The sequence below is a fragment of the Pelodiscus sinensis genome, chromosome 6 (assembly GCF_049634645.1).
Source record: "Pelodiscus sinensis isolate JC-2024 chromosome 6, ASM4963464v1, whole genome shotgun sequence".
NCBI classification, from domain to species: Eukaryota; Metazoa; Chordata; order Testudines; family Trionychidae; genus Pelodiscus; species Pelodiscus sinensis.
Window position 1 is genome coordinate 1,045,928 of NC_134716.1, and position 27,591 is coordinate 1,073,518.

The window sequence follows — 27,591 nt, forward strand, 5'->3', positions numbered from 1 at the left end:
GACAAGGAACTGGCATGGAGTGGGAGAAAGTGTTTTCTTCCTGCTTTAACTTCATTGTTAGGCTCAGCTCAGGACAACCCAAAGGGCTAATGCATCACAGATGCTCATCACCTTCCAGTAATCGTACTCAATCGAGTGCCTGGAGACAGAAAAGGAACAGACCATTTGTTCCAAACTCATGTGAAGACAGATGCAAATGTCATCTTGCTACTCCCACTAAAGGGAATTTTAAGCCTGAAAAGAAAGTGCCCACAGGATGCTTACACCTGTAATGCCAAAGAAATTTGATGGACGCAGCTGCCTTTGATACACAGACTTCAGTCCCATAATATGTTCATGCCCTTTTGCATCGGCGAGATTTTAGGAAATTAGTTTTCCTGCAAACACAGATATCACGTAGCTGCAGATAAAATATATTATATGAACTTATGATTTTATTGGGTGGGGTCTAATAAAGATCCTGCTAAAAATATGGGCTGTGCCAAGGTCAATGAACAGGTTTAGGCTGATAAAGATGACAGAGCATGGGCCTGACTGGCAAGGTTTCCCTGTATGGAGATCTCATAAAGAAACGGGAATGTTAAGCACAGAGCTTTCAGAATCAGGTCTGATAGGGAAAAAACCTCAGTTCCTCTGAGGTCAATTCTGGGGTTATTGTTCATTTGTTCTTAGAAAATTACAAACTATAAAAAAAGTGCACAGCATCATTCAGTTGTCATGTACAGCACAACATTTAAGCTTAGTCTTTAGACAGGTTACTTTCTTCCTTAGGTTTCCCCCTGGTCCTCTGTGGACAGAAGAAGGCTCCCACTTTGAGCAATACAGTAGAACCTCAGAGTTACGATCACAGGCATGGGGCTGTTAGTAACTCTGGAATATTTGTAACTCTGAACAAAATGTGACGGTTGTTCTTTCAGAAATGTTTACAACTGGACATTGACTTTTGAAATCTATTTTGACAAAGAAAAATGCTGCTTTCCCTTTATTTTATTTTAGTAGCGTATGTTCAACACAGAGCTGTACTATATTTGTCTTTTTCTTTCCTGCTGTCGGCTGATTGTGTACTTCCAGCTCCAAACAAGGTGTGGAGCTGACCAGTCAGTTTGTAACTCTGAGGTTCTACTGTATTTTCCAATCTTTTGTTTTGTGAAAAAAAAATCAGTACTCAGCTGGAATCAATTGTTGCAGCTCCACTGAAGGAAGTGAAGTTGGTCCCATTTATACCAGCGGAGCATCTGTCACCATGTCCTTAATACAACCCTCATCTTACTGTTTGAGTGGAGTAATTTTTAATCACATGAGTAATCTCTCTGACGTCAATAGAGCAACGTGTGTAAGGCTTACACCTGGGCTACTGTTATGGTATCAGGCTCTACAAATTTAAAGAAACAACCACTCTACTGTCTTCTGAGAAGAGTGAAGAAGAAATATTTGTTTCCCCCTTAAGAGCTGTATACTGAAACTGTAGCTCCCAGGAAAAGAGAGTACCACAAAATGTTTCACTGATTTGTCATGGCACTACTTTACCCAGCCTTCATGTGGCTCTGAAGTGATGACAAGGCATTTACATTAATGAAGGTGAATTTCCATCCAAAGAGTAATTTACTACAAAAGAATTCAGTACAAAAAATGGTGCGGAATGTGATTTCTTTCTATTATTGCCCCAACCTCTGATTAATAACATACATTTCCAGTTAATTTAGGAACTCAGCATGCCCTTTAATCTTGCATTGTTTCTATTGTCTTGCTGTTATGGAAAATTATATGTTTTTAACTGGGTCCCATTTCCAATTACTATAAATTAATCCACTGGGGAGATAATGCACAACGTAGTCAGGAAGTGTGAGAGGAAGAGCAGACGTATTGTAGAAGAGACTGGAGAAACGTTGCACTAAAATATCACACGCTGTAAATGTCCAATCTTGGTGTCTGCCAACTCTTGGTAACTAAAGCTTTGCCTTGGATTCTCTCCCAGGTACTATGAGACTGGAAGCATTAAGCCTGGAGTGATTGGAGGCTCCAAACCAAAGGTCGCCACACCCAAAGTCGTTGAAAAAATCGCAGAGTATAAACGCCAAAATCCCACCATGTTTGCCTGGGAGATCAGGGATCGACTTCTAGCCGAGCGAGTGTGTGACAATGACACGGTCCCCAGCGTCAGCTCAATTAACAGGTACAGATGTGGACAGGTCAGCGAGAATTTGCAGGGGCTCCTCATTTGGGTTCTTCCTGGGTGATGTGCAAGTGATACAGCTTCTGTTTGTTTTCTGAGTGGGTTGAGCAGCCACAAAAGCCAGTGGCTGAGCACAGAGGCGAGCGAGTGGCATATTCTGAGCAATTTCTGTCCCCATGCAGCGTGGCGGCGGCATCCTAGTCCTGGCTGGTAGTTTTTTTGCTGTTAATGACCCCTGTGTATCTGAGACCGCTTGCAGTATTGGGTTGGCAGCAAGGGAGTTCAGGGGATAAGCACTCCCCAGGGATAAAGTCGAGGCCACCAGTGACCTGGACTGGTGGTGATCTAAAAAAGGCTTGAATCCAGCGTTCTAGCAGCTAAGAGTGGGAATGAGTGAAGTCAGGGAGGCCCGACAGGCCAGGTGTGCGTGGGGCCAACTCCATGCTCCTGGAAGCAGTGGAGCCTCAGGCTGAAGGGGAGGGGCTGTGCTAGCCAGCTCTCAGCGCTACCTGGAGTGCGGCGCTAGCCCTTCATCCCAGCCCTAAGAGCTGCACGGAGCATGCGGCATGGCACGGTGCTCTGGGGGCTCCAGCCACCGCCACTGGGAGCTTCGGGCCCCTTTGAATCTTTAGGTTGTGGGGCAATTGCCCCTTCATCAGCAGGCAGGAGTGAGGTCTAATGGTTACAGCATGTCAGTGTTTCTCGATTCCCTTAGGCCAGATTCATGTTGGCTGAGTAAGGTAGCACTCACTGAGAGTAATGCTGATGGAATCTGGTCTGTAATCTTCACATGCCTCAGCTATCCAATGAGTGGCAAATTTACCTCTCCACCAGGGCTGGCTTTAGGCCGATTCGCCCGATTCCCTCGAATCAGGCCCCGCGCCTGAAAGGGCCCCACACCCTAAAGCCAGAGGGCCCTGCGCCCTATACTCGGTGCTGGGCGTGCTGCGGGAGGGGGCATCGGACCCGGAGGAGGAGTGCGGCGGCTTCTGTGCACCCCGGAAGGGGGGGTCGGCCCGTGGGTTTTGCTGGAAGGCGGGACTCTGCCCTGTAGCTGGGGATTTAAAGGGGCGGTGACTTGTTTCTTTGTGTGCTGGGTTGATTTTTTTTTTTTTTTTTGCTCAATCAAAATTTGGTTCGAATTGGGCCCCGCACTTCCTAAAGCCGGCCCTGCTCTCCACAGGGGCGTTTGGAGGCTCGTTCCTTTTTAAAGAACTTTTAGAACCTGAGATTCAAGGTTGGGGCCTGATCCTGCATTATGGGCACTTTACCATCGACTCTCTTGGGCACAGAATTGGGGCCCACTAGAGGTATAAAGTCTAATTATTTTTTTAAAGTGCTCCCCCTACATGAATCTTAAGCAGGACTACTTAGGAAACCAATACTCTTGCTTGATGGATGAGATATTAGCTCACATTGAAGAGAAAAACAAGTGTTCATCATGGCAGTGTTGAGAAACATCTTGTGAACAGTTACAAAAGTCAGCTAACAAGTGTTGAAAGCAAGGGATACAAATAATTAAACTATTCTCATTCATTCTAGATGGTGAGCAACATTCATTTATATAGTTTCCGCATATTATTCTCCAAGGGGTTTTCATAGTTGATGGCGCAGAGTCAACATAAAAACCCCTTTAAGTCTAAATTCAAACTCAGTTGGCCTGTGAATCCATTTTGTGTGTGTGCATGGTTTTAAAAATCAGGAAAGTTTTAATGCAATTTCATCCAAATTCCCAGAATGCAGCTAACCCTAAATTTCCATGTGTGTGTAGGGTTAGGTATTAAAGAGATGCTGTATTATCTTGTATGGCTTTTGGGAGAACCTAGCCTTGATGACCTTGTAGAATTCCCCCTTAAGTATTAATAATCTCTTGCAAGATAACATGAAAAACAATGGAAGGCCCTTTACTTCCTAATCAAAAGTTACCGATTCATGGGAATAAGTGCAAAGACTGGGTAGGCAATTCAAAATGTTTAATGCTGCCTGCAGTTTCCTGCCTAGAAATAAAATCATAGCAGCATTCAGTCATAGAGAGAGAGTCACAGATTTTGGCAGGAAAGAGAATAGTCTGAGAACCAAAACAGAAAGCAAGGGCTGAAAGAAACTCTCAGTGCTTGGTGTCACCAGATATCTGATGGCTAGCTTCACTCCCACTGAAATCCATGTGAGTCTTGCTTGTCTATTAGTTATTATTATTATTACACCTCAGGGCCAGGGCTTCATTGTGCTAAGTGTTCTACAAACACATATCCAAGAAACACTCCCTGTCCTAACGAGAGTACAGTCTAACCCAGCCTCTCACACGTTTTCGTCCAGCTTTGACATTGCCCTCTTTTGTTGCCTTCTCTACCGCCCCCTGTATTTTTTGTCCCCTTGATATCACGGAGCAATCGCTATCGCTTGTGAAAAAGGCGTTCCGTGACTGGGTGGAAAGCTGCTCCTTTCTCACCCATCTGCAATGGCGAGCCTCCCGTTGGAATGCATTCACCCTTTCTGCATTTGTTTGGTTGACTGTGAAGACTCATTTTTGGCACCTCGCTACCCCTTGGTGCTGGGTAGCACTTGCAGTTGCATGTGAGAAAAACTCTGCTGATGACATTGAGCCGGGAATCTACTCCAAATACATCAGGCCCCAATTCTGCAGCCTTTTCCTATTCCCGGGACACAAGTGCAGGGTTAACATTAAGCATTTAGGGTATGTCTACACTACCACCCTAGTTAGAACTAGGAGGGTAATGTAGGCAACCGGAGTTGCAAATGAAGCCCGGGATTTGAATTTCCCGGGCTTCATTTGCATGTTGCCGGGCGCCGCCATTTTTAAATGTCCGCTAGTTCGGACTCCGTGCCCGCGGCTCCACGCGGCACGAACTAGGTAGTTTGGATTAGGCTTCCTATTCCGAACTACCGTTACTCCTCGTGGAACTGCGGGCACGGAGTCCGAACTAGCGGACATTTAAAAATGGCGGTGCCCGGCAATATGCAAATGAAGCCCGGGAAATTCAAATCCCGGGCTTCATTTGCAACTCTGGTTGCCTACATTAACCACCCTAGTTCAAACTAGGATGGTAGTATAGACATACCCATACTTACACCCTCTGCTGCATTGGGACAGGAGTGTCTGACCTGCACATCTTTGCTCACGCGAGGTCATCCCCACTGCAGCCAATGCACTTCTGGAGCTAAGGGCTCCTGTTATGACTTGGGGTTTGCTAGGCCTCTTCCATTAAACGCAGATCATCCAGTTCAGGGAGGGTCCGAGAGTCCTGTGGGAAGACTAGCCAGGCGGGGCATGATCATCTGACAGACCCTCCAGAACAGAAGCCATGGGGCTGGTGTGCATATGTAGAGTGATGTGCAACATCCCCGTTTCGGATTAACTGTTGCCCTCAGGGATTTGTGTTTCTCTGGCCCCTGGGGAAGAACAGTCCGCTACTTTTAAAATGTAAAGCTCTGATTTTCACAGTGAGAACCATCAACATGAGCCGAGCGCCACAGTGTGGTGGATACAATACCCACTCACACACAGTACATGGCTACATGCATGGGTTTGTGCACAGGGTAATTAACATCAGCTCAGGGTAACAGTGACCAGAGCACCTAAGTGGCTTAGGAGCATTTTCAACAGCAGCTTGGAGCAGATTTTTAATAGTATTGAGACACCTAAAGATGCAAACAGGACCCTTGTGGGGATGAAAATGGGGCCTAGACATATAAACCACAGAAGTGCTTTTAAAATGTAACCCTCAATTTAGGCTCCCATCAGAAGCTGTTCAGTAAGGATATGTCTACACTACAGCGTTAAGTCGAGTTAATTTAATTCAAAATAGTTAATTTGAATTAAGCTAATTCAAATTAATGCATCTACACACAAAACCTCAGAGCCTCCCCAGTCCTCCCCATCGGGGGCTCGTGCTCCATTCCTCCCTCACGTCCTTCCACTTACCCCTCCCTAGCCCCCCTTCCTGATGTCAAACAAAAGACACGTCTGTTCAAAAATACAAACTGGGTTTATTGAACAAAACTGGGGAGGAGGCGCATGAACCTCTGGGGAGACTGGGAAAAGGAGGTGGGAGAGGGGAAGAGAGAGGGTGGGAGAGGGGAGGGGGAAAACCTGGGAGGAGGGAGCTGGAAGGGGGAAGCAAAGGGAAGAAGGGGGAGGGGAAGCTCAGGGCTCAGGGTTGGGGGTCTCACCAGACCAACTTGATTTTCATGCGAACCTGCTCCTGGGTTCGCATGTGGCCTTTGGTGGCCAGGCTGGCAGCTATCCTGCCATAGACGGCTGCGTTCCTCCATCTAGCGCAGAGATCATGGACGTTGGGGGCATCTCCCCAAACCTGAGTAAGGTCCATGATCTCCACCCTGGACCAGGAAGGCGCCCGCCTTCTCCAGCCCCTGTCAGGCTCCTGGGAGCTGGCAGACTGCTCCTGGGGAGCGGTGGAGGGCTGGCTGCCAGTGGCTTGCTGGCTCATGTTTTGGGGCCACTGGGTCAGGGGCCCCGGTGGCCACTGCTGGCTCTGGGCTAGCAGGCTTGGAGCTGGCACAGGCACTGTGGCCAGGGTCTACCCCTTGAATGGCTCCGGGGCTGGGGGAGAGGAGAGTAAGTTTTCCTGGTTGTGCCCAGAGTGGCCACCGGGGCTCCCTGGGAAGGCTGGAGGCCCCTTATTTCGAATTAAGTGTCTACACAGCACTTAATTCAAAATAGCTATTTCGAATTTGGCGTTACTCCTTGTAGAATGAGGTTTACCAAATTCGAATTAAGCGCTCTGCTATTTCAAATTAATTTCAAAATAGCGGTTTGCATGTATAGATGCTATTAAAGTTAATTGGAGATAACGGCTGTTATTTCCAATTAACTTTGCAGTGTAGACATACCCTGAGAGCGCTTGCTCCTGGCTTGTGAAGTACCTGGCCACAAGCAATGGCTGCAGAGGGGAATAAGGGAATCTCCCCACTCCGCTAGGCTGCTAGGTACGGCCTGTACCGCAGGAGCTGAAAGCCAGGGGTTCTGCGAAGTGAAAAGAAGGGTTCTGCGAGAACCCGATCACCCCCCCCAGAGGTGGTCTTAGGGATGTGCGAGCCGGGTGGTCACCTGGGGCTGCTGTGGTCTTAGGGGTGGGCCGGCATTTTTCTTTTTGCTTGACAGTTTTTCCCCCTTTTCTGAATTTTTTTTTTTTGGTCGACTGGTTTCCCCTGGCAGCTTTTTTTTTTAAAGGGTTCTGTGGCCAAATACAATTGGGAAACACTGGCCTAGAGTCATTATTCTCTCTGTCTCCGTGGCCTCTGTGCCACTAGCGGGGATAGTGCGCCACGCCCAGCAAGTGTGTGGGCGTGATGGATGGGAGGAGTGCTGTCCTTTTCTAAACAGCCCACCTTCCGCACTCCAAGTACCAGCGTGGGAGCAGCCTTGACACGGTGGCAGAGATGGGGCGTTTAGAAAAGGAGAACACTCCTCCCATCCATCACGGTGGTTACACGTGCAGTGAATGGTGTGTTGCACCAAGGAGCTGGCTTGCACACCGTGCATTCTAGCCAGGTTCTTGTACCATGCCCATCCTCGTAGGACATCTGAATGCATCCTAGCACAACATGACTCCCACTAATGCACGGCAGGCACCTGCCACATCGCTCCGTGCACGAGTGGAGGGTGCTCAGGTACTATGGTGATGAGCCCAGGATAAGAACCCAGCTAGACTAGAATTCAGATTTGGGAGAGCCTCCATTAAATGCAACCAATACTTAATAATATTAATTACTATTAATCATATGATACTCCTCAGCAGGAGCAAGTTCATGACAATAAAGTTTAATTAATCATACTTATTAGTGCCACTCTTGTAATCTGCAAGCTCACCAGCTGCTTTGTTATCCCTTCGCCCTCCAGAAATAAAGATATTTACATGCGAGAAGGCCCTGAATTCTTTTCTTTCACTTTGACAACTCAAAATCCTCGTGCAAACTGTTATTTCCCCTGCTTCACTCTTGTAAGGCTGGATCTCACTAGAGGGGCTCCGTCCTGCCCCACACAGAGGTCAGTGGCAAAACTCTCACTGATTTTAATAATACGGGATTGGGTCCCAGCTCCAAAAATCCTGTCTTGTTCTTGGGGGCAAAGAATGTTGGCAGCACTAAACCGGTGTGGACTCCCCATCGGGGAGCATAGTGATTAGCACTCAGCACCCAGGGTTGCTTCCCAATCCGCAGCTTTCACAGCGCAATGGGAGAGACTCAGTTTCCATGTTAGGGAGCGCGTCTCACCGCCTATGTCTGCTCAGTAGAGAAACATGGGAGGACATGTGAGTAGGAGCCTAGTGTATAGGGCTGGGTCTCAGGAGACCCAGAGCTGGATTCTGTTCCTGGCTCTCTCACTGTCCTGCTGCGAGATCTTGGGCAAGTCATTGCCCCCTTCTGTGCCTCAGTTTCCCTTTCTGTAAAACAGGGAACATGATACTGACCTGCTTTGTAAAGAACAGTCAGCCCTTCCGATGAAAAACTCCCTATAAATTGTTAGGTGTTGTTACTATTGTGGTCACTACCGAATGGTTCTAAAATAATAGAAAAAGAGCTAGTGGGATTAGTGAAAATTGCTACAGAAAACTGATTGTACATAAAAGAGTCTGAATGATGAGGCCTGGTCTGGGGAAAAAAATTAGCTTCTTCCTTTTGGACTGGCTGAGTGCACAAATGCAGACTTGCATTATCACTTTACATGGTCGGTTCATGAATGAAGTTTTGGCATTCTTGGGTGAACATGTCAATGTGCAAAAAACTGGTGTACAGCAAGGCCTAAACTGGGAATCGAGCTTATTAAATAGCCCCGGGAGAAATCATCCCCACCGCATGCTGTCAGACCAGTACATAAAACATACACGTCCACTACGAGAAGCATGCCAATGAACTATGTATCAGCTGAGTCAAGACCACTCTACTGTCAGTGTTTGGGTCTGATTTTCCTTCCGCTGAAGCCAATGGCAAAACCCCCATTTATGTCATGGGGAGGAGACTCAGACCCAACGTCTCTCCTGTTACGACAGTGTCACTGTTGCTTTTTGCCAATGCATTCCTATTGCCTTTCTTGTCAACTCCTCCTTTCCAAAAAGCCTCCGTGTCTTTCTATGCCACATGCACAACTGTAACAGATGCTGCTCTATGGAAGCACTGGTGTAAATTGGGAGTCACCCCTTTGAAATTCATAGAGTTACTCCAGTTTTACATCAGTGTAAAAGGCAGCAGAAGATGGTCTATGACAAGGTAATTTTTGAGTTTCAATGTCTTGCATTTGGTTCGAGATTTGTTGGCTTACTGTTATGTTTATTTGGGGTGAAAATTTCTAAAGCACTAAGAGACTTGGAGTGTAAGTCCCATTTTCTACAGTGACTTTGGGCCAGATTTTTAATGGTATTTAGGCACCTAAAGACAGGTGATTTTCAAATAAGTTGGTGCCAAATTTTCACTGAAATCAACAGGAGTTGGGCACCTCGACACTTTTGAAAATCCAGCTTGGCATTTACTTGTGTTTTCAGGCAGCTGAAAACCGTAGGTGCTTAGGCACCTGAATCTCAATGGCACATGGTCTTCTCGCTCACCTAGGCCCAGATTCTCAGGTGTTTTTACGTACTTTACTCTCATGGATTTCAGAGAGGTTCCCAAATGCCTTTGAGGATCTGGGCCTTCAGCAGTTTTGAAAATTTGGCCCTGGATCTGCCCAGTTGTGTAACTTTTATAAGATTTCAATGGAAGAACACAGGAAAAGGTGTTTTCTTTACCGGCTAAGTGTCCTGAGGGGACGAAAGAGCCTTTGGTGTTTCCATGCGCTGTTATTATTTACCTGCCATTTTTATACTGTGCATGCCTAATAATAAAGAGCCCTTTGTTTCTTTCCAACTCCATGCAGGATCATACGGACTAAAGTACAGCAACCACCCAACCAGCAAGTCCCAGCCTCTAGTCACAGCATAGGTAAGTGAAACTTTTTTTATATTAAAAAAATAATACAATGGAATACAAATAATCTAAAGAACTTTTAATCACTCGTATGGACAGATAATTCTGCATAAAACACTTCAGCACTCGTCCTAATGTGCCTTCTTTGTCATCCTGCAAGGGCTGAACATGGTAAATGAATTTTCTAAATACTGCTCAAAGGTTTTGAATTTTACTGATTATTATGATAAATAGCTTTCACCGTGAGACAGAAAATTGAAATCTAAACCACCCCCCCACTAATGGGGGTCTATAGAATGTCAGATAATTAAAGTAATAAATCAAGAAAGGGATACTTATTCATAACATTTTCTGCATCATTAGTCAGTAAGTAGTTTTGAATGTGTTTTTTTCTTCTATCAACCATCCCTGCTACCATTCTTTGTGCACTTGCAGTCTTGAGTGAAGAGGTACCAAAACTTTCCAAACTTTCTTCTCCTTTTCTTTCCTTCTCCTTCTTCATTCAGATGCAGAGGTTTAGGCCAGGACAGCGTGCCTTAGCCAGGCTCTGATGCGATGCATGGCTGGAGATAGCAATTGTGACACACACAGTTCAGCCCAACTTTCTTGTTTGTGGAGATTTTTGCTCTCTCTAAACATGGTCTTAGGCAACTGCATGTATATCACATATTCTTCCTTTATTAATGCTAATTCAGATAATCTGGTGGAGCAGGCCTCATCTGGCATTTCCATGTCCCGGAGCATTCATGCCTCCTTTTGGGCAGAACACAGGGATTTACTTCAGTTAACCCAGATATGTCCTTTAGGGTATGTCTACACTTGCCCCCTAGTCTGAACTAGGGATGCAAATGCAGGCATTCGAAATAGTCAATGAAGCGGGGATTTAAATATCCCGGGCTTCATTAGCAAGATCTCGCTGGCGCGTTACTCTGCTCAACAGCTGTTTCGAAAGTGAAAGTGAACGCCAGGACGTGTTAGTTCAAACCAAACCCCTTGGTTCAAATTAACGTTACTCCTCATTTTTTGAGGAGCTAACCCTCCAAAGGTGAGACTTGGGGTTGCTTCCTTAGTAACAGGGTGTTCCGTGGAGAGTTTTGAAAGGCAAGGAAGATGTTCCTTCATCCCAAGGACAAGACCAGGACTCAGGCTGGGTTCTGTTACCAGCAATGCTGCAAAATAGGACCTCCGTTAAGCCCTTCTGGCTTGTGGCTCTGGTACCTTATTCTGCAAATAGCTATGGTAGGACACGGTGCTGCTCAGTGCGAGGAAAGGCAGCCGAAGCTGGGCCGCATGTGCAACCTGGGGCTAATGCTCACTTCTCAGGAGCAATGCTCCCTCTTATTTTTTCCATGCATGTGCAGAATACATTTTCTTTTATGCACGGAGGCATGTGCGGATGTGCACCCCGCCCTCCTGCGTCAGCCAAACATCTGGGCTTGTTTGATCAAGCAAGTGGCTCTCAGAGCCTCATCAGCTCGTGAGAGTGGTAATTGAAAGCTTGTGTTGCCGGCGAGGGCAATAGCAGCCCTGCCAATGGCCCCGGAGGACCTGGCCATGGTTTATACAGGAGCAGATCCTGACTCTGCTTTGCCATACACAGAGAGAAGCTCAGAGGCTGATCGAGGTGCAGTGGCTGCCAAGCCCAAAGGGAGCACAGACTCTGCCTGCTGGCACTCTGGGCTTAGCAGCTGTGGGATGGCAGCCCGGCCCCTCATGCCTCCCCAGAGGGGACAACACCCTGCTGCCTTGGCCCAAAGCACGTGTCTGCTTCCCTGATGGGGAGTCAGCTGTGGAGAACCTGGAAGAGGCCACAGGGGCACAGCAGCAGCGCTGGCTGGCAGCTCTAAATTTACATTGATCATCATTAATGACACATCCCATAGGCCAGGCCAGTACCTCCCCTCCCCTGCCATGCACGGTCTGCCGTGTCCTAGGCAGCTCTGGTGGGGGTTCTGCTCCATCCTCTGCCCACTCTGTGTGCCGTGCTCTTTGGCTCCGAGACCCAGGCTTGTTGGTATCTCCTCACTCTAGCTCTGCCTGGGTTTTCACCCCGGGGATCTGCTGCCTGTTTGTGCTGGCGGAAGCCGGGCAGTGAGTCCTGTACATTGACTAACTTTTACCACACACGAAGGGGAATGGGGAGACCAAAGGAAGGAGAGTAAGTGTTTTGTCCATGGTTACAGAGGGAGTCAGTGCTGGGATTTGAACTCTTGGCTTGGACACTAATCCCCTGTGCCCTTGGTCACATCACTTAGCCATTGTGCCTCAGTTTCCCTCCTGGAGAACTTGTTTAATTACTTGCTTCCTAGGGGTTGTGTTGAAGGCTAATCAGTTTGCATCTCCAGCATGCTTTGTGAGCACAAAGTGACCTGTGTAAGTGCTATGCATTAGCATGACAACGACCCTCTCCATCCAGAGCCGGTCCACCTCTTCACGGCTGTGAGCCGATCAGCAGACATTAGACAACCTGCTTCGCAGGCTTCCCATAGCAGGCCCTGGCGTGGGGCTTCCCTTCCATTTAGTATTCTGGGTAATGCTGGCCAATGGCAGCCGCTGCGGGCAGGTTCCCAGCCCTGTGGGTCCCTCACTAATAATACAGCAGCTGTCTTGGGCCGTGGCTTCGGGTTAACTCCAGATCACACGAGAGTCTTTGGTAGCGGCTCAGCGTGGGATATTCAATGCATCGCCTGCGAGGGAGCCGAGGGGAGAAAGAGAAAGGCAGATGGAGCACAACAACCGGGGGGGAGGGCAGGTATAAGGAGTAGGACAGGTGTGGCTCTGCTCACCGGCCCTCAGGGGTCCGGAAGACAAGCAGGGTATGTCTAGACTACATCCCCTTTTCGGAAACAGGATGTAAATTAGACGTATCGAAATTGCTAATGAAGCAGGGATTTAAATACCCCGCGCTTCATTAGCATAAACATGGCTGCTGCTTTTTTTTGGCACGGAGCTGTGTCGGAGAAAAGCAGCAGTCTGGAGGCTGATCTTTCGCCAAGGGAAGCCTTTTCCGATAGATCCCTTATGTCTTGTAACACCGGGTATACAGGATCTATCGGAAAAGGCTTCCCTTGGCGAAAGATCAGCCTCTAGACTGCTGCTTTTCTCCGACAAAGCTCCGTGCCGAAAAAAAGTGGCAGCCATTTTTATGTTAATGAAGTGCGGGATATTTAAATCCCCGCTTCATTAGCAATTTCGATACGTCTAATTTACATCCTGTTTCAGAAAAAGGGATGTAGTCGAGACGTACCCGCACAGTGTAGTTGTTACTGACTGGTGCCTAGGAGCCCCAGTCAGGACCGTTGCACTAGGCGCTGTACAAATAGGGAACTAGGAGTGTGGGGTTGCTGCAAGCACCCCCAGATTTTGTGCAGGGTCCCAGCCACTAGCCCCATGCCCAAGGTCCTGGTTGCTGGTCCCACACCAGGGGCTCTGCTCCTGGCCCCGCACACGCTGCAGGACCCACACCCGGGACTGTGCTCCTAGCCCCAGCTGTGGTGCCAGTTTCAGCCCCTTTGCCCCTGTTTGCGCTGCCCCCCCTCCTAGAGCCATGAGGCAGCCCTGGCCCCCACACTGCACGGAGGGCCCAAGGCTGCTTTCCTTGCGGTGGCGGGGCTCCCAGAGTGGCCAGCAGGCCCCAACTCTAGAGTCCACAAAGTCTTGGGCGTTCATTGGGCATTCTGGGGGCCACATCACAGTTTGACTGTCTCTGGGTTACCCCAGTTGGGTTGGGGGCAGAGGGAAGAGGAGGGAGAACCAGGCCCTCCCTTTGCCCTGCCTCCAGACCAAGGGAGGAGGCCGTATTTCCACCTCCTCTGGAAAGCCCGGACCAGCCTCCCAGTGTGCCGGCCTCACTTCACTCCTGGCCGCGAGTCGGAGAGTTGCCAGGGGCTGCCCAGCTCCCTTCCAGCTTCCAGCGATTCTCCCTGTGAAGAAGAAGGGGAGAGAGCATGGAACCAGGCCGCTGGCTGCTCCACAAGGCCTTGCCCTAATCCAGGGACTCCTTTCTCCCAGCAGGTTCTGTCTAACCGGCTCCCTCCCTTCCTCACCCCTGCCAGAATCCCACGTTGGGCAGGTCCTGCGCTTCGACCATGCCCCACGGCTGAGGTGGCCCAGGCCTGCTCCATTGCCTGAGTCACAGAGAGGGGCCTGCGAGCCCCGCGGCAGGGGCACACGCACAGCCCATACCGCAGGTGGCTGTGTGTTCGACCCCGGATTTGCTGTGCGCCCAACTCCCGAGTCAGAGGCAATATCGCCCCGTTCCGCTGCCACGGGGGCACTGCAGAGGCAGCTGAGTGCTGGTGGCTCTGGGCATGAGCAGCGCCTCCCAGGGCAGTCCCAAGATGGCCAACATCGTGCACGTGCCTTGGCTGTCCCGTCCGGCGGCACGCTGACGACTCTGCTTGTAATTGCAGCCTCCACGGGGTCCGTGACCCAGGTCTCCTCAGCGAGCACGGATTCCGCCGGCTCCTCCTACTCCATTAGTGGAATTCTGGGAATTACATCCCCCAGCGCCGAAAGCAACAAGCGCAAACGCGACGAAGGTAAAGGGGTTTATTTTCTTGGAGCTGGGGGGGGGGGGGGGGCACATGGGGGAAAGGGCCGGGCGGTGGGAGAGCTGGTCTTCCTGCTATTGGATTCAATAGTCACCTCCTCAGAACTCGCCAGATCCACTTGTCTGGCTGGACCCACGTAACCTGCCTGTTACTGTATCCGTTAAGGCGTGAATTGGCCCGTGTCTCTTTCTACTGGGGAGCGATTGCATGGCTGGGGGGCAGCCAGGCGAAGCAGACAGTGGCAAGGTTTTCAGGCTGGTGTGACAATGGAGTTCCTTCCCATTCCTATGAGATTACAGTCAGGCCCAGCTAGCCCGCCTGGGCTGCACTTGGCGTCAGTGGCAGCCAGAATGGAAGCAGGATTGGTCCCATTGTCAGGTGCCAGTGTCCTAGATTATAAAACCCTGCCTTTCCCAGTTCATTAAGAACACAACGGAATGCAATTCGTGCAGTTTCCTGCCATTGGTGCAAATGGCAAGACGCATGATTACGAGGGCACAACACTGCACCTTGTTAAAAACTAAAGACAGCAGAGGTGTTAGACTCCTCCAAGGTGGGGATGGCTTATCGGAACAGTCTCCTTTCTCCAGCACATCCCCAGCGCCCATTGATAATTGTTGACAGCAAAGGCTGCACAAACGCCAGCCGGGTTTTGCTTTGCATGGAGCATTTCCTATAGTTTTCGCATTCTTCTTAAGGTTCGTAGCTAAATGTCACTGCACAGCGTGGGTGTCGCTCTGCTGAACACGCTGCATCACCTTTAAAAATAGGGATCATTTATTAAAAAGGATGGGATCTTTTGAGTTTGAATTTTTTTATGATGCCTTAAATTAAACCGTCTCTTTCCCCGAGACACGGTAAAGGGTGTTTCTTACTATCGAACCCCAGGCATTCCAGAGGCTAGGAAATATGGTCAGGAGAACATGCCAGCCGCACCTGCCTATTGTCATCAACGATTTTAATGCTGGCCAAGTTTGGGGCTTGATCCCGTACGCGTTGTATGTGACTTTACTGAGACTTCTCACGTGTGTAAATTACTTGTATCTGGCAATGACTGGAGGATGAGGCCTGAGTTTGGTTTTTTTCTGCCCAGTTGTTGCTACCCCTTTCCTCCTGCTGCTTAAATTACATTGCTTTTGTGCAAGTACGGTTCCAAAGCACAGACATAGTCAAAGGGCAGTGGTGGTCTGTTAATGAGCGTTACATACACATTCCTCCAGGGGAGAAATAACCCAGGTGTGTTTGTAAACCCTAGGTCGGGAAGCGGAAAAGCAATGGTTTCTCTGTGGCCTTGAGCCTCCCAGACAGCCAGACGTCATGTTTTATTCCGTTACTCCCCTGTTCAGCTCATCCTGTTCTTTATATGTACACACAGAGAGCGAGCCTGCCCTTTAAACAGCCCGGAGGGCCAGTCCCCAACCAAGCGAGTGTCCATGGCAATTCCCAGAGCTGTGCATGGCCATTTCGACACCAAGGGTGAAATCTTGGGGCCGTCGAAGTCAATTGCAAAACTGCCATTGACCTCAGTGGGGGCTGGGTTTCACTCCGACAGCAGCTGGCTGCGTGGGTGCAGCGTCTCCGTTTGTACATGCAATGGCAGTAAGTGTGCACATTCATTGGGCGTGCAAGTGCACCCTGGACCATTTCAAAAGCAGGCCATGCCGATCCAAATAAACGGTGGCATTATGATGTAAGCAGCAGCAAACTTGGTAGTTAACTGAGGATGCTTAACCATCCACTGTGGTGATGAAAGCAGTATGGGAACCAGGGTAGACAAACTGGAAGAGATTCTCCTTCCTCCAGCCCCTTTTCCAGTTGCTTGTAACTTTTCAAAACTTTCTCCTTTTGGGCCGAGATTTTACAAGGTTGATCTGTGCTGCCAGGTGACTTTAAAAAACCGCGGTAACCTTTTCTGCAACACATGAACTGAAAAGCTGCATAGCACCTGAGCTCTGGGAGAGAGACAATGTCAGTGTTGCAAACTCTGACAAAGATCTCCCCAGAGTTTTGCTAATGCCCCAGCTCCTGCACCCCCAGGAGAGTCTCAGATTTTGTCCAGAAGAAGGAAACTCTCATGGCTTCAGAGAAAAGTTTGAGAATGTGAAAGGTTCAAAGCCCAAAAGGCCTCACATCCCCAGTACTCCCATCCGAAAGAGAGGTCCTCTCTTCAGCTGCCCAGCTAATGGGCTGCCCCCTGCTGACTCATTAAGTGGGGCACACAGGGTCTCCTGGTAAGTGTGTAGCTAAATGGTTCCACATGATGGAATTGCTTTTTTTTGGTCTTAACCCCCACTCCCACCCTGCAGTACATTCCATGAACACCCTTCTGACCCACTCAGTGACTGCCACTGGTGTACAGCTAAGCACCCTCAGTGCGGTGGGAGTAGTACAAACGCTCCCTTTGGCGCTGCGGGCTATTGGGAAGTGCAGTCGTAGGACACTGTATTATTTCAGGACGAGGCCTGTGCGATGGTTTAATGACGGGCTGCGCCGTAGTGCGAATGCACAAGGGGGCAGAGTGAACTTTGCACTGCTCCCTTAGCTTTCCCGGGACGGAGCTTTCTGGCAGATGGCTCGGTGTGAGGGAGGGTCTGTGTATCTAGATGGCTGAGAACCTGAGCCGCCGGCCAGGCAACAGTGGTACATGCAGCCCGGCTCCTGTCTGAGCAGGGCCGGGAGATGGGATGGGTTGGCTCCTAGCTCCGCAAGCTGTGTCTGGCGTGCAGTCTGATTCATTACCTGTTTGTCCTACTCGGCCTGGGCATTTCCTCAGCAGCTGTCACCAGGTTTCCACCCAGGGGTTGCGAGGCTGATAGCAACGGGGGCAAGCCAAAGCAGACAATCTGGACTGGCTTTTCGCGCGGAAGGTGCCCCGTCCCCTGCCTCCCAGTGAAAGGAGGACTTGGAGCAGATGTGCCTTGGTGGGCGGCTGGTCGCTTTCACTTCATGAAAGGACCGACTACTGGCATCCCAGAAGCAGGCTTCCCCGAGCGGCTAGACTGGGCTTATGGCAGAGAGATGCCAGAGCTTCCTGTGTTTCCAAAAGTGGCGCGCTTGGGCACGGCCGCTGTAGGGCCCCCCCCCCCAACTCCTGTTGCTTTCCCCTGCGTGCAGCGGGAAGCCTGTGCAATGCGGGCTGAGCAGATGGGCAGGGAGGGCGCAGAGAATTATCTTATCTTATCACCTGCTAGTGAATCCCGTTCAGCTGAAGGGGGGTCATAGAGCTGGGAGGGGGAACTTTTGTGGGGCGGGAGCCACTGACCCCCAGAAAAATCAGGTGGGGGCCGCACAAAAGTGAAAAGACAAACCCACCCCCCATGTTCCAGAGTCTAGCGAGGCCCATGCTGCTAGGTTTTGTGCCGCTCCAGGTTCTGGGGCAGGCCATAGGTTCTCCACCCCTGCCATAGGGGGCTGCTGGACTGACCGTGGGGCCCAAACATAGGGTATGGAAGGTTTCCACAGACACAGATTGGATCCCATTGAAAGCCAGCTCCGTTTCCAGAACTGGCTAGTCACGGTTTCTGGCGGCTCAGTTCCCGAGTACCCACCTGGGCCGTCTTAAAGGGTCCTGAATTTCAGAGTGTGGCGAGCTCTAGAAGTCAGCGTCCTCAGGCGGGATCTGGCTGTTGTTGTCACGTTCTCAGTGTTGTTTGGCCGGGCAGTGTTATGTGTCTTGTGACGACAGGACAAAGCTGCAGGAGAGAACGGGGGAGAAGAAGAAATGTCTCAGAAAGGAGGCCGAGTCCCTAGCCAAGACTTACCGCCAGCCAAGCCAGTGAATGTGTGTGTGGGGCCAGGTGTGCTCTGTGTGTGTTTGTGCAGGGCACAGGCACAATGTGTGCAATACGTGTGTTTGTGCAACACATGTCATTTGTGCAGGCTGCATATGTGCTGCTCGCAGTGGGTTTGTGCAGCCTTCCTGCACTCGGAGTAGGGTGTGTGTTTGCAACGCACAAGTAGTGTTTGTGCTTTGTTTGCTGTACAGAGTGTCGGTGTGGTGTGCCTGCCTGCGGCGTTCAGAGTGTGTGTTTGTGCAGCGTGCATGCACGCAGCGTGCGATGTGCTTGTGCAAGGAGCATACATACTGCATGCAGTGTGAGCGTGTGCATGTGCCTGCGTGCCGTGTGCAGCATGGCAGGTGTGATTGTGTGTGCGTACAGCTCAGCAGGGTCACACCACTGGAGGGCCCACAACCCCAGTGCTCTGCAGGAGGGGCTCAGCTTCTGCAGAGATGGCAGAGGGCTCCCACGTGGGACGCCTCCGTCTCCCATCAGGTGGTGCTGTTGCCACCCGGCCTGGCAGTATGGCTGGAAGCTGCAGATGGCCCCCAGCCAGGCACCCTCTTGTGGTTCTGCTCCTGCTGCGGCGTCTGCTGCTTGAGGGGGTGTGTCTCAGCTTACGGTCCAGGAGACGGGAAGCTCTGGGGAGGGGATGTGTTCCTTCTGCACCCCGCTTGTCTTTAACACTGCCCTGTCACCGGCTCTTTGCTCCACGGGGCTAGTGCATCCGCCTTGCAGTGAAAACGGCTGTGCACAGGCATTTGGCCTGCTCCCAAGGCCGAGCCGAGCGTTGCGCTCACAGCAAACAAGCCTCCCTGGGTGAAAGCCCCCCCACCCCTCCCGTGATTGTGAAAACCGTTTCAGGAGCAAGGGGTGCTGTTATTCACTCAGGGAAGGAATGGCTCGGCCTAGCTGTGCTTACCCAGGCAACCCCCAAACTCCAGCCTGGGCGGGCGTTTCTTCCTCAGTACATTCTGCACAGGATCGACCCTGAAATTTGCAGTCTCTGAGATATTTTGCCTCTCCTAAGGCGAGGAAGGCTGTAAAGAGGGAGGGCGCAGCTCAGAGTTCCCTGGAAGCTGAATGCTTGTGCGGCTGCTCAGGAGAGATTCAGATGCCGCCCAGCGGATCAGCAGAGTGCCCACAGCTAGGGGTTTTCATTCTACTGGTGGTGCACATCCTCACGTTTCAGTGCACAGAACGTTTATTCTGCATGTGGATGAAAAGCAGTAGAGGGGACATTGGTGCAGGTGGGCAAGCGTCCATCAGCTCCCCTTGTCTGGTATGTGTCCCTGCCCTGCTTTGTGCCGTTTGCTCAGCGAGCAGGTTCGTGGGCAGGAAAGGTGCATTTGGAGCAGGAATTGCAAGAGGTTAGCACGAAGTGGATTTCTAGCCGGGAGTCTTTGCATTGGACACCTGATTCCAAGGCACTAACTTTTCTCATCGAATTTCACCCCCATATCGCCAACAGGCAGAACCAAACCTGGGCCCTCTGGAGCTCAGGGCATGAGCCTCTATCACGTGAGGAGAAGCAGCTGGCTCTCAGCTGAGGCTGTAGAGCAGACTCATTCTCTCTCTGTAAGTGGACTCGGTGCCACCACATGGGACAGCGACCCACCCCAGAGGGTGTGTGGGTCATACTTCCCTGGTAGCAACAGTGGAAGCAGCTGGGTAGATACTTTAACCACTACAGGCTGGATTTGTAACCGTATTTAGATGCTTACGCAGAGCGGTGCCTAGAGGGTTCGCTAGCGGCGCCTGCGCCTAGGCACGTGTGCGCTCTCACTCCCGCCATTGCTCCCACAGGTGGAACCACTGGAGGGGTAGTGTGTTGGGGGGATTGAGAGCAAAAGGCTGTGGGCTCTTATCACACAGGGACCAGGCCACCTCCCTCTCGTTCCACCGGCTCCAGCGGGCGTTGAATTGGAAGCTACTGTTCACATGTCAGATCTCAGCTGGCTGCAGGCCATTCTGGAAATGCAGGATGGGTGAGGAACCTGCTAGCTAAATCCCGCTGGCACTGAGGAATTTCAGAGACTGAACACACTGGTGGGAACCACATCGGCCTGCAGACAGAACAAAGGGTGAAATGAATCGCTCTGCTCAGATCTGGTCACCACTTAGCTGGAAATGGGGGAAGCCGACCCCTCCCCCGGCATCATACAGTAAGCACTGGGTAGGATGAGGATGTGTGTGCGCCACCGCCCACCCCTTGTGGCCGCAGAAGAGGTCTGGCTGCATGTAAACACCCCCACGGCACAGCTGCACAAGCCGGAGTCCTAGTGCATCAGTCGTTGGCGCATTTGGGGAATTGAAACCAGCACAGAGGATGCCTTTGGCGTGCCCCCTTTGCTTTGTTCTGGCCTTCCGCCGACGTGGTGGCAGCTGCTGACGCCGAGGACAGAGATGGGACTGCTGCGGGTCCCGAGCTGGAGGGCTGCGCGGCCCAGCGGGCTGCTCAGAGGTGCGGCTGAGGCAGCTGTGTCCTTGTTTCTGGTGTTAGCAGGCTGGCTGGAGCACAGGCTCCCCGAGCTGCTGTGTGCCCCTCTGCCTGCCCTTGCAGGCGTCCTGACAGACAAAACGGGCCTACGGTGCCCCCCAGCCATGTGCCCAGCACACACCTAGGCCAGCTTTTCAAATGGGGGCCCACCAGCAGGCAGCCCTCCTTGAACATTGTCCCCGCCTGCTGCCCACCAGGCCAGACCCCCCCGACTGGAGGAGATGAGCATAGCCCTCTTGCTGCTGATGCACACCGGCTGGGAGCCAGCCCCTTAACACACAGCCGCTGTGGAGAAGATGGGACTCTTACAACAGGCAGAGCACGCGGCCGTGCCTCTCTCCGAGGAGCATTTCCTCCCTCTTCGTTGGAGCTGCTCCAGTGACTAGGCGCCCTGGCATGGCAAAGGGCCAATGGCGAAAGCCAGCCAAGGAGAGAGGAACCGGCCCAGGGGAGGCCAGATAAAGCTGTTGAGAAGCAGGCTGTCCTGGGCAGGCCAGGAGAAGGGGGAGCCCTGCATGCCGGGGGCTCTTGGGGGATGCTAGCCCTGGGTCACCACATGCAGCTCGGGAGGTTCTGCTCCTGCTGTCCTGTCAGTCGGGAATGAGGAGAGAGAAGGGAGTGGCCGGGGGAGGAACGGAGGCTGGTGGCTGGGAGCTAGCTGAAGGAGGCGGGGTTGGGAGAGGGCGAAGGAGGATGCTTGGGGTGCAGGTGGCAGGAGACCCCTCCGGCACACGGGTGCCTTGTGGAGAGCCAGAATGGGGCGAGATGGAGACGCGCGCAGGAGCACGGCCCAAGGACTCTATCGATGGGAGGGGGAGCACGGGCTGGGAAGGAAGCTGTCTCAGCTGCAGCCTGAGTCTCTTGTCCTGGTAGAGGCCTCTTTGGGTAACAGCTTCCCCCACTTTATAAACACAACATGTGCCTCCTTTTGGTTTCCCTGGGGAGGGAGGAGGCTTCACTGAGGTCAAGGGACTAGGACTCTTCTTCTCCACGTGGACCAGAGGAGGGAGGGGAGCTGCCCTTAATAGGTTCCTCTTGCCCTTCTCCCAAGTTCCTTAGGGTCATTTGAAATTAGATCCTGGAGAGTAGGCCCCTCTCAAAGGAATGTCACCTGGATCCCGGCAGCGGTCTCTTTGCCAGGGGGAATGTAGAGAGCAGCTGGGGCAAACTCCTTGCTCTCACCACGGAGGTGGGAGAAGCCATGGCCCCGTGCAGCAGCCAGGTTTTCCCTCTTGACTTGCTCATGTAGGTTTCATGGAGAAATCAGGACTTGGTATTTGGGAGACCTGCAGGTTCTAGTCAAGCGGGAAAAGACTCATTTAAGAGCTTGTCATATTGCCGGCAAATAATTAATGGTAATTGTCGGAAAGGATTTTATGATGGAAAACACACGCAGGCTGTTCCGGTCAGCAAAGTGGTACAGAAGGCAAAGACTACGGGCCAGATCTTCACCTGGTGTAAATCGGCATCGCCCTGTTTACACTAGCTGAAGATCTAGGCCAGACGCTACATGGTCTAGACTAAAGCTATCCTTGTAGGTCGACACCTGAGAATCAGCATTTCCTTGCACTGGTGTATCTTGAAATAACTCACCAAGGAATGTAGCCTGAGAGGACACACATGGCGAAGCAAACATAAAAAGACAGGAGGGGGAAAATGTAGAAGGTTATGGGAAAAAAAAAGATCCACCAATGGAAATTTTAACATGTGATATTAGAGGCGTGCTCAGCTAAAGTGCCGCACAAAACTCAGAGACAGCACTAATATGCATTTTCCAGAAGGGGCCAAGTGGAGATTAGGTTTACTGGACAGCGAGTCAAGTTTTGCTCATCATATAAGAACCATGTTGTATAGACTGCAAATTGTCTATGGAGGAAAAAATACGAATACATGCACGCATGTTTGAAATCCACTAATACAATTTGCAGGCCCAGCAAATCCTTACTCACATAAGTATTCTTTAGTCTGCAAATTGTCTATGGAAAAAAAAATATGAATACATGCACGCATGTTTGAAATCCACTAATACAATTTGCAGGCCCAGCAAATCCTTTACTCACATAAGTATTTCTGTTGATTTTAATGAGATTAAGATTTTGAAGGATCTCTGAACACTGATTTAAATCCCTCCCTCTTTTAAATAGTTCTTTGATTTCAGGAATTCTTTCCAAATGTCTCAAAATACCATGAAATGATTGTTCAATCTATCCTTTCCCCAATGCAACTATATACACAAACATACATCGAGAACCGCTTTTGACATGATTTGATTTGGACTTTACCATCTACATCACAATAATGACTCCATGCAAGGTATTTCTAATGCAATCTACCGCTTGCTGGAATTAGATAGTGGCTTTTTATTTCAGTGAAACCATGCAAGCTAAAATGCTGGAACAAGATATTATTCTTCCTGCTGTTGCCTTTACGGGTTTGATTTTCCACTCAGTTACACCATTTTTACAGCAGTGTAACTTTAGGAGATTCCATGGAGTTACACTGACACAGAGTTGCTGTTAAAAGATGGAAAGTATTTAAAATACTAGTAGCACTTGGGTCAGATTCACCAGAATGTTCTGGCTGCTGAGAGTCATTCTGATGATGCAAAATAACAATTAAACCTGGATTAACTGGCCTCTTAGCTATGTTTATAGGGTACGTCTACACTACGGGACAAGGTTGAATTAAGATACGCAACTTCAGCTATGTTAATTGCGTAGCTGAAGTCAGTTGGCAGTCGGTTTCTAGCGGAGTGCCCCAAGGTTCAGTTCTGGGACCGGTTTTGTTCAACATCTTTATTAATGACCTGGACGAGGGGTTGGATTGCACCCTCAGCACGTTTGTGGATGACAGTAAGATACGGGGAGAGGTAGATACGTTGGACGGCAGAGAGAGGGTCCAGAGTGACCTGGAGAGATTAGAGGATTGGGCCAAAAGAAATCTGATGAGGTTCAACAAGAAATCCCAAGCATTGTTACAGGCTGGGGACCGACTGGCTAAGTAGCAGTTCTGCAGAAAAGGCCCTGGGGATTCCAGTGGCTGAGAAGCTGGATATGAGTCAACAGGACGCCCTTGTAGCCAAGAAGGCTAATGGCATATTAGGGTGCATTAGGAGGAGTATTGCCAGCACATTTAGAGAAGTGATTATTCCCCTTTATTCGGCTCTGAGGCCACAGCTGGAGTATTGTGTCCAGTTATGGGGCCCCCACTACACAAAGGATGTGGATGCATTGTAGGGGATCCAGTAGATGAGGGGGCTGGAGCACATGACCTACGAGGAGAGGCCAAGGGATTTGGGCTTCTTTAGTCTGCAGAAGCGAAGAGTAAGGGAGGATTTAAAGCAGCCTTCAAATTCCTGAAGGGAGATTCCAAAGAGGATGGAGAGAGGCTGTTCTCAGTGGTGGCAGAACAAGGAGCAATGGGCTCAAGTTGCAGTGGGGGAGGTCTAGGTTGATTAGTAGGAAAAGCTATTTCACTAGGCGGGTGGGGAAGCGCTGGGCTGGGTTCCCTAGGGAGGGGGTGGAATCTCCATCCCTAGAGGTGTTTAAGTTCCGGCTTGACAAAGCCCTGGCTGGGCTGAGTGAGTTGTGGTTGTTCCTGCTTTGGGAGGAGGCTGGACTCGATGACTCCTGTGGTCTCTTCCAGCCCTAGGATTCTATGAACTTGAATTTTGGCCCTGCCCACACTGTAGGAAGTCGCAGGGAGAACACTCTCCCTTCGACTTCCCTTACTCCTTGTGGCAGCAGGACTGCCGGCGTTGACGGGAGCATCCCTCTCAGTTCAAATGAGCTGTCTTCACTAGACCCACTAATTCGACCCCTGGAAGATCGACAGCGGCAGCTTCAATCTTCTCTGTAGCATAGACATGCAGAGATACCAAGTGTCACTGGAGCTGTGGAAAGCAATTGGTGCATAGCGCTGGAACTGGTTCCTTCTGCTTGGTCTTGCTAGGCACAGGATAGACCTGCTGGATGCTTGGCTGGTGCTGGCGAGTCTCCAGTCCCTCCCTCGCCAAGCTGCGAAGCACTTGCAGGGTTTCCTCCTGCCGCTTTTTGCTGGAATTAACATTGAAAGTCTGGCCCATCTAAACTACAAGGTGGATGGGGCGCTGTCTAGGCATTGTGTGCACTATGGGGCTGCTTTAGAGATTGGTCTCGCCGGGCCTTCAGCGCTATCATTGTGCTTGTCTAGTTTCACCTTGTAGACATCACAGGCCGTAGAACCAAACTATGGCCCTCTCCCCCTTGAGCTAAAGGACAGAGGACATTTTAAAACTGGGGAAATATAATCTAACAACTGGCAAGCATGGAAAGAGGACAATCTATTTCCCGCAGGAGGTTTGTACAAATAAATCATTCAAGGAGATGGATCCCATACAAGGTGCCTATCAATAAAAGGGGATTACTGCCTTTGCAGTGTTGTAGCTTCAGAGTGTGTGAGGTGGGACAGTGTCATTAAGCTCATCATTATCAATTCTCTCTGGATGTTGTGGGGTTTTTTATTTTGCTATGAAGTCCACTTATAAGAGTGAGGGTTGGTAGATGTAAATTTGAAAAAGTTTCACATGTTTGGTCTTTCCCCTTTGGCCCACAGGACAGAATGAATGCAATCCAAGGATTATTTTTTGTTGCTCATTTTTAATGTTGACTCTTCCCCCACCTCATTTTTTCCACTCTGACTTCCCAAAACTTCCTCTTCTTTGGAGGATCTGGAAAGTGGCCAAAGGAAAAGTGAAACATTGCTTCTCTAACTGCAAAGCAGGCAGAGTTTTCCCAAAGTGGCAGGGAAGCAAATGGAAAAATAAAGAGGCAAAACCCAACACTTCTCATCTTTTTAGGGAACTGAGCAGGAAAATTGAAAGAAAAAAAAGGGGCAGGGGAGAGAATGGAAATCTGAAGTTTAAAAATATGAATGTTATAAAAACCCAGGAACATTTTTGATTCAAGATGGATTCCATCTTGAGCCCTGCAGAATGGGAGCCCCTGTGAAAGTGCCTTCTCACAACTGGCTTTTCCAATTTTTAGTCCCCTTGTAACAGAACCACTTACCTTCCACCCCTCCTCCCTCATGGCCAGAGATCACTTTGCAGCAGCACCCTGCCTCAGTTTCCCTCTCATGAGAGTCCCTTACTCAAACTCCACAGATACCTTATGTGGTCAGCACACTCTCCTTTGGCAGGTGAGTTTAATCCCAGAAAAATCAGACTGAAAAGCCCCAATTAAAGTCCAACCAACATTTCTCTTCCTTCTCCCAGGCCTTTCAGCCTGGGAAACTCTGCTGTATTTCCCCTACTTGGGCAGGGCCCATCCTGCCTCTCCCAGTGTTTCCTGGCTGGAACCAACTCACTCTTGACCCTTCCTGAGCACAACCCCCTTCCTCCATGGGGCAGCATCCAGCTGCTCTTTATAGAGCAACCACCTGATGCCTCTCAGGTGTGCATCTTTCCGAGTAGGCTAGCCCAGGCCCTGCAGCCTGAGAGCAAGGCACCCTGCTCCCCAGCTTTGCTGAGCGGATTGCCTCCATGGCAGGCCCATGGCCGTTGATGAGAGTCTTCCCAGGGCCTGCTATGGGTGCTGCCTGAGAGTCATGCAAGAAGTGACTCAGCACAGCCCTGCCTTGCTGGTAGCACTGACAGGAAACAGCACAAGGTGGCCCGCACTTCTCTGTATGCCACAGGGCCACTTTTCAGCCTGAACCCTCGTGCCAAAGGAGCAGTAGCTGGCTGGAGTGGTACCCACCTCGCTTGTGCCGCTCAGTCTCGTCTCATTGTCCCCGGCACTCCCCGTCTGTCTGTCCCCGCCGGCTGGGCCGCGTGTCATGTGCAGACGGGTAGCTCTTTGGGGGAAGGGCGAGCTGTTTGTACAGCACCTGACACAATGAGGTCCTTGTCGGACTGGGACTGGGACTCCTGGGTGCTACAGCTGCCATGTTCCACCTCAGAGGTGGCTGCATTTCAGCGGTGGATAAAGTAACTCCCTTGTGTCGAGTGGTCATTAGGATCATTGCAGACTCCGTGGGTTGGCTGTGCCAATCCAGTTGCAGGAGCTAGCTAAAGAGCCGGAGAGCCAGAGACTGGCCAGCGGTGCACCTGTTACACCGAGAGAGCACGGTGGGGAGGTAATCTCTTGGATTGGACCGGCCTCTTCTGGGGGAAGGGACATGCACAGCGCTTGTCTTCAGCAGACGTTGGTCCAGCCAAAGGTACCACCTCACCTTGTCTGACTCAGACCTGGGACCAGCACGCCTACCAGGCCCCTGCAGACAGTGCATTTGACTGCCCTGTTTATTGAATTCTGGGCGCCCGCTGGGCATGGGGCATGGGGCACCCTTGCTCCTCACCCAGAACACAGGGCAGCATTTGCAGCGGTTCCCTGATTTTGCCAGTTGTTTCCATTTCAATGCATCCATGTGTCTGTCTCGCCTCCCTGCCCGCCTGCCCCCTTTCTCCATCTGCCATTCACGACTCTTCCCAAACCTGTGGAGCAAGATGGTGCGCAGGCCGTGAAATGGCTGCGTCTGGTCCCCCCTTGGCCAGCCACTGGGAGCTTTTATGAATGGAGCAGTGTTTGCCTCGGGGGCGGGGAGAGCTCCTGAATGGATATTGAATGCCCCCTTTCCGAGAAGGAGGGGCGGCGGCGGCTTGAC

General features: G+C 50.7%; 1 protein-coding gene across 10 annotated transcripts in view; it reads left to right on the plus strand.

Moving 5' to 3' along the window:
• Positions 1-27,591, plus strand: part of PAX5 (paired box 5) — a 209,134-nt gene that overhangs the window by 16,814 nt on the left and 164,729 nt on the right. For all 10 annotated transcript variants that reach the window (XM_075931256.1, XM_075931260.1, XM_075931251.1 and 7 more), the window contains exons 3-5: positions 1,976-2,173; positions 10,065-10,129; positions 14,527-14,655. In XM_075931256.1, coding sequence (XP_075787371.1) covers positions 1,976-2,173; positions 10,065-10,129; positions 14,527-14,655 — 392 coding nt within the window. The remainder of the gene's footprint in view (positions 1-1,975; positions 2,174-10,064; positions 10,130-14,526; positions 14,656-27,591) is intronic.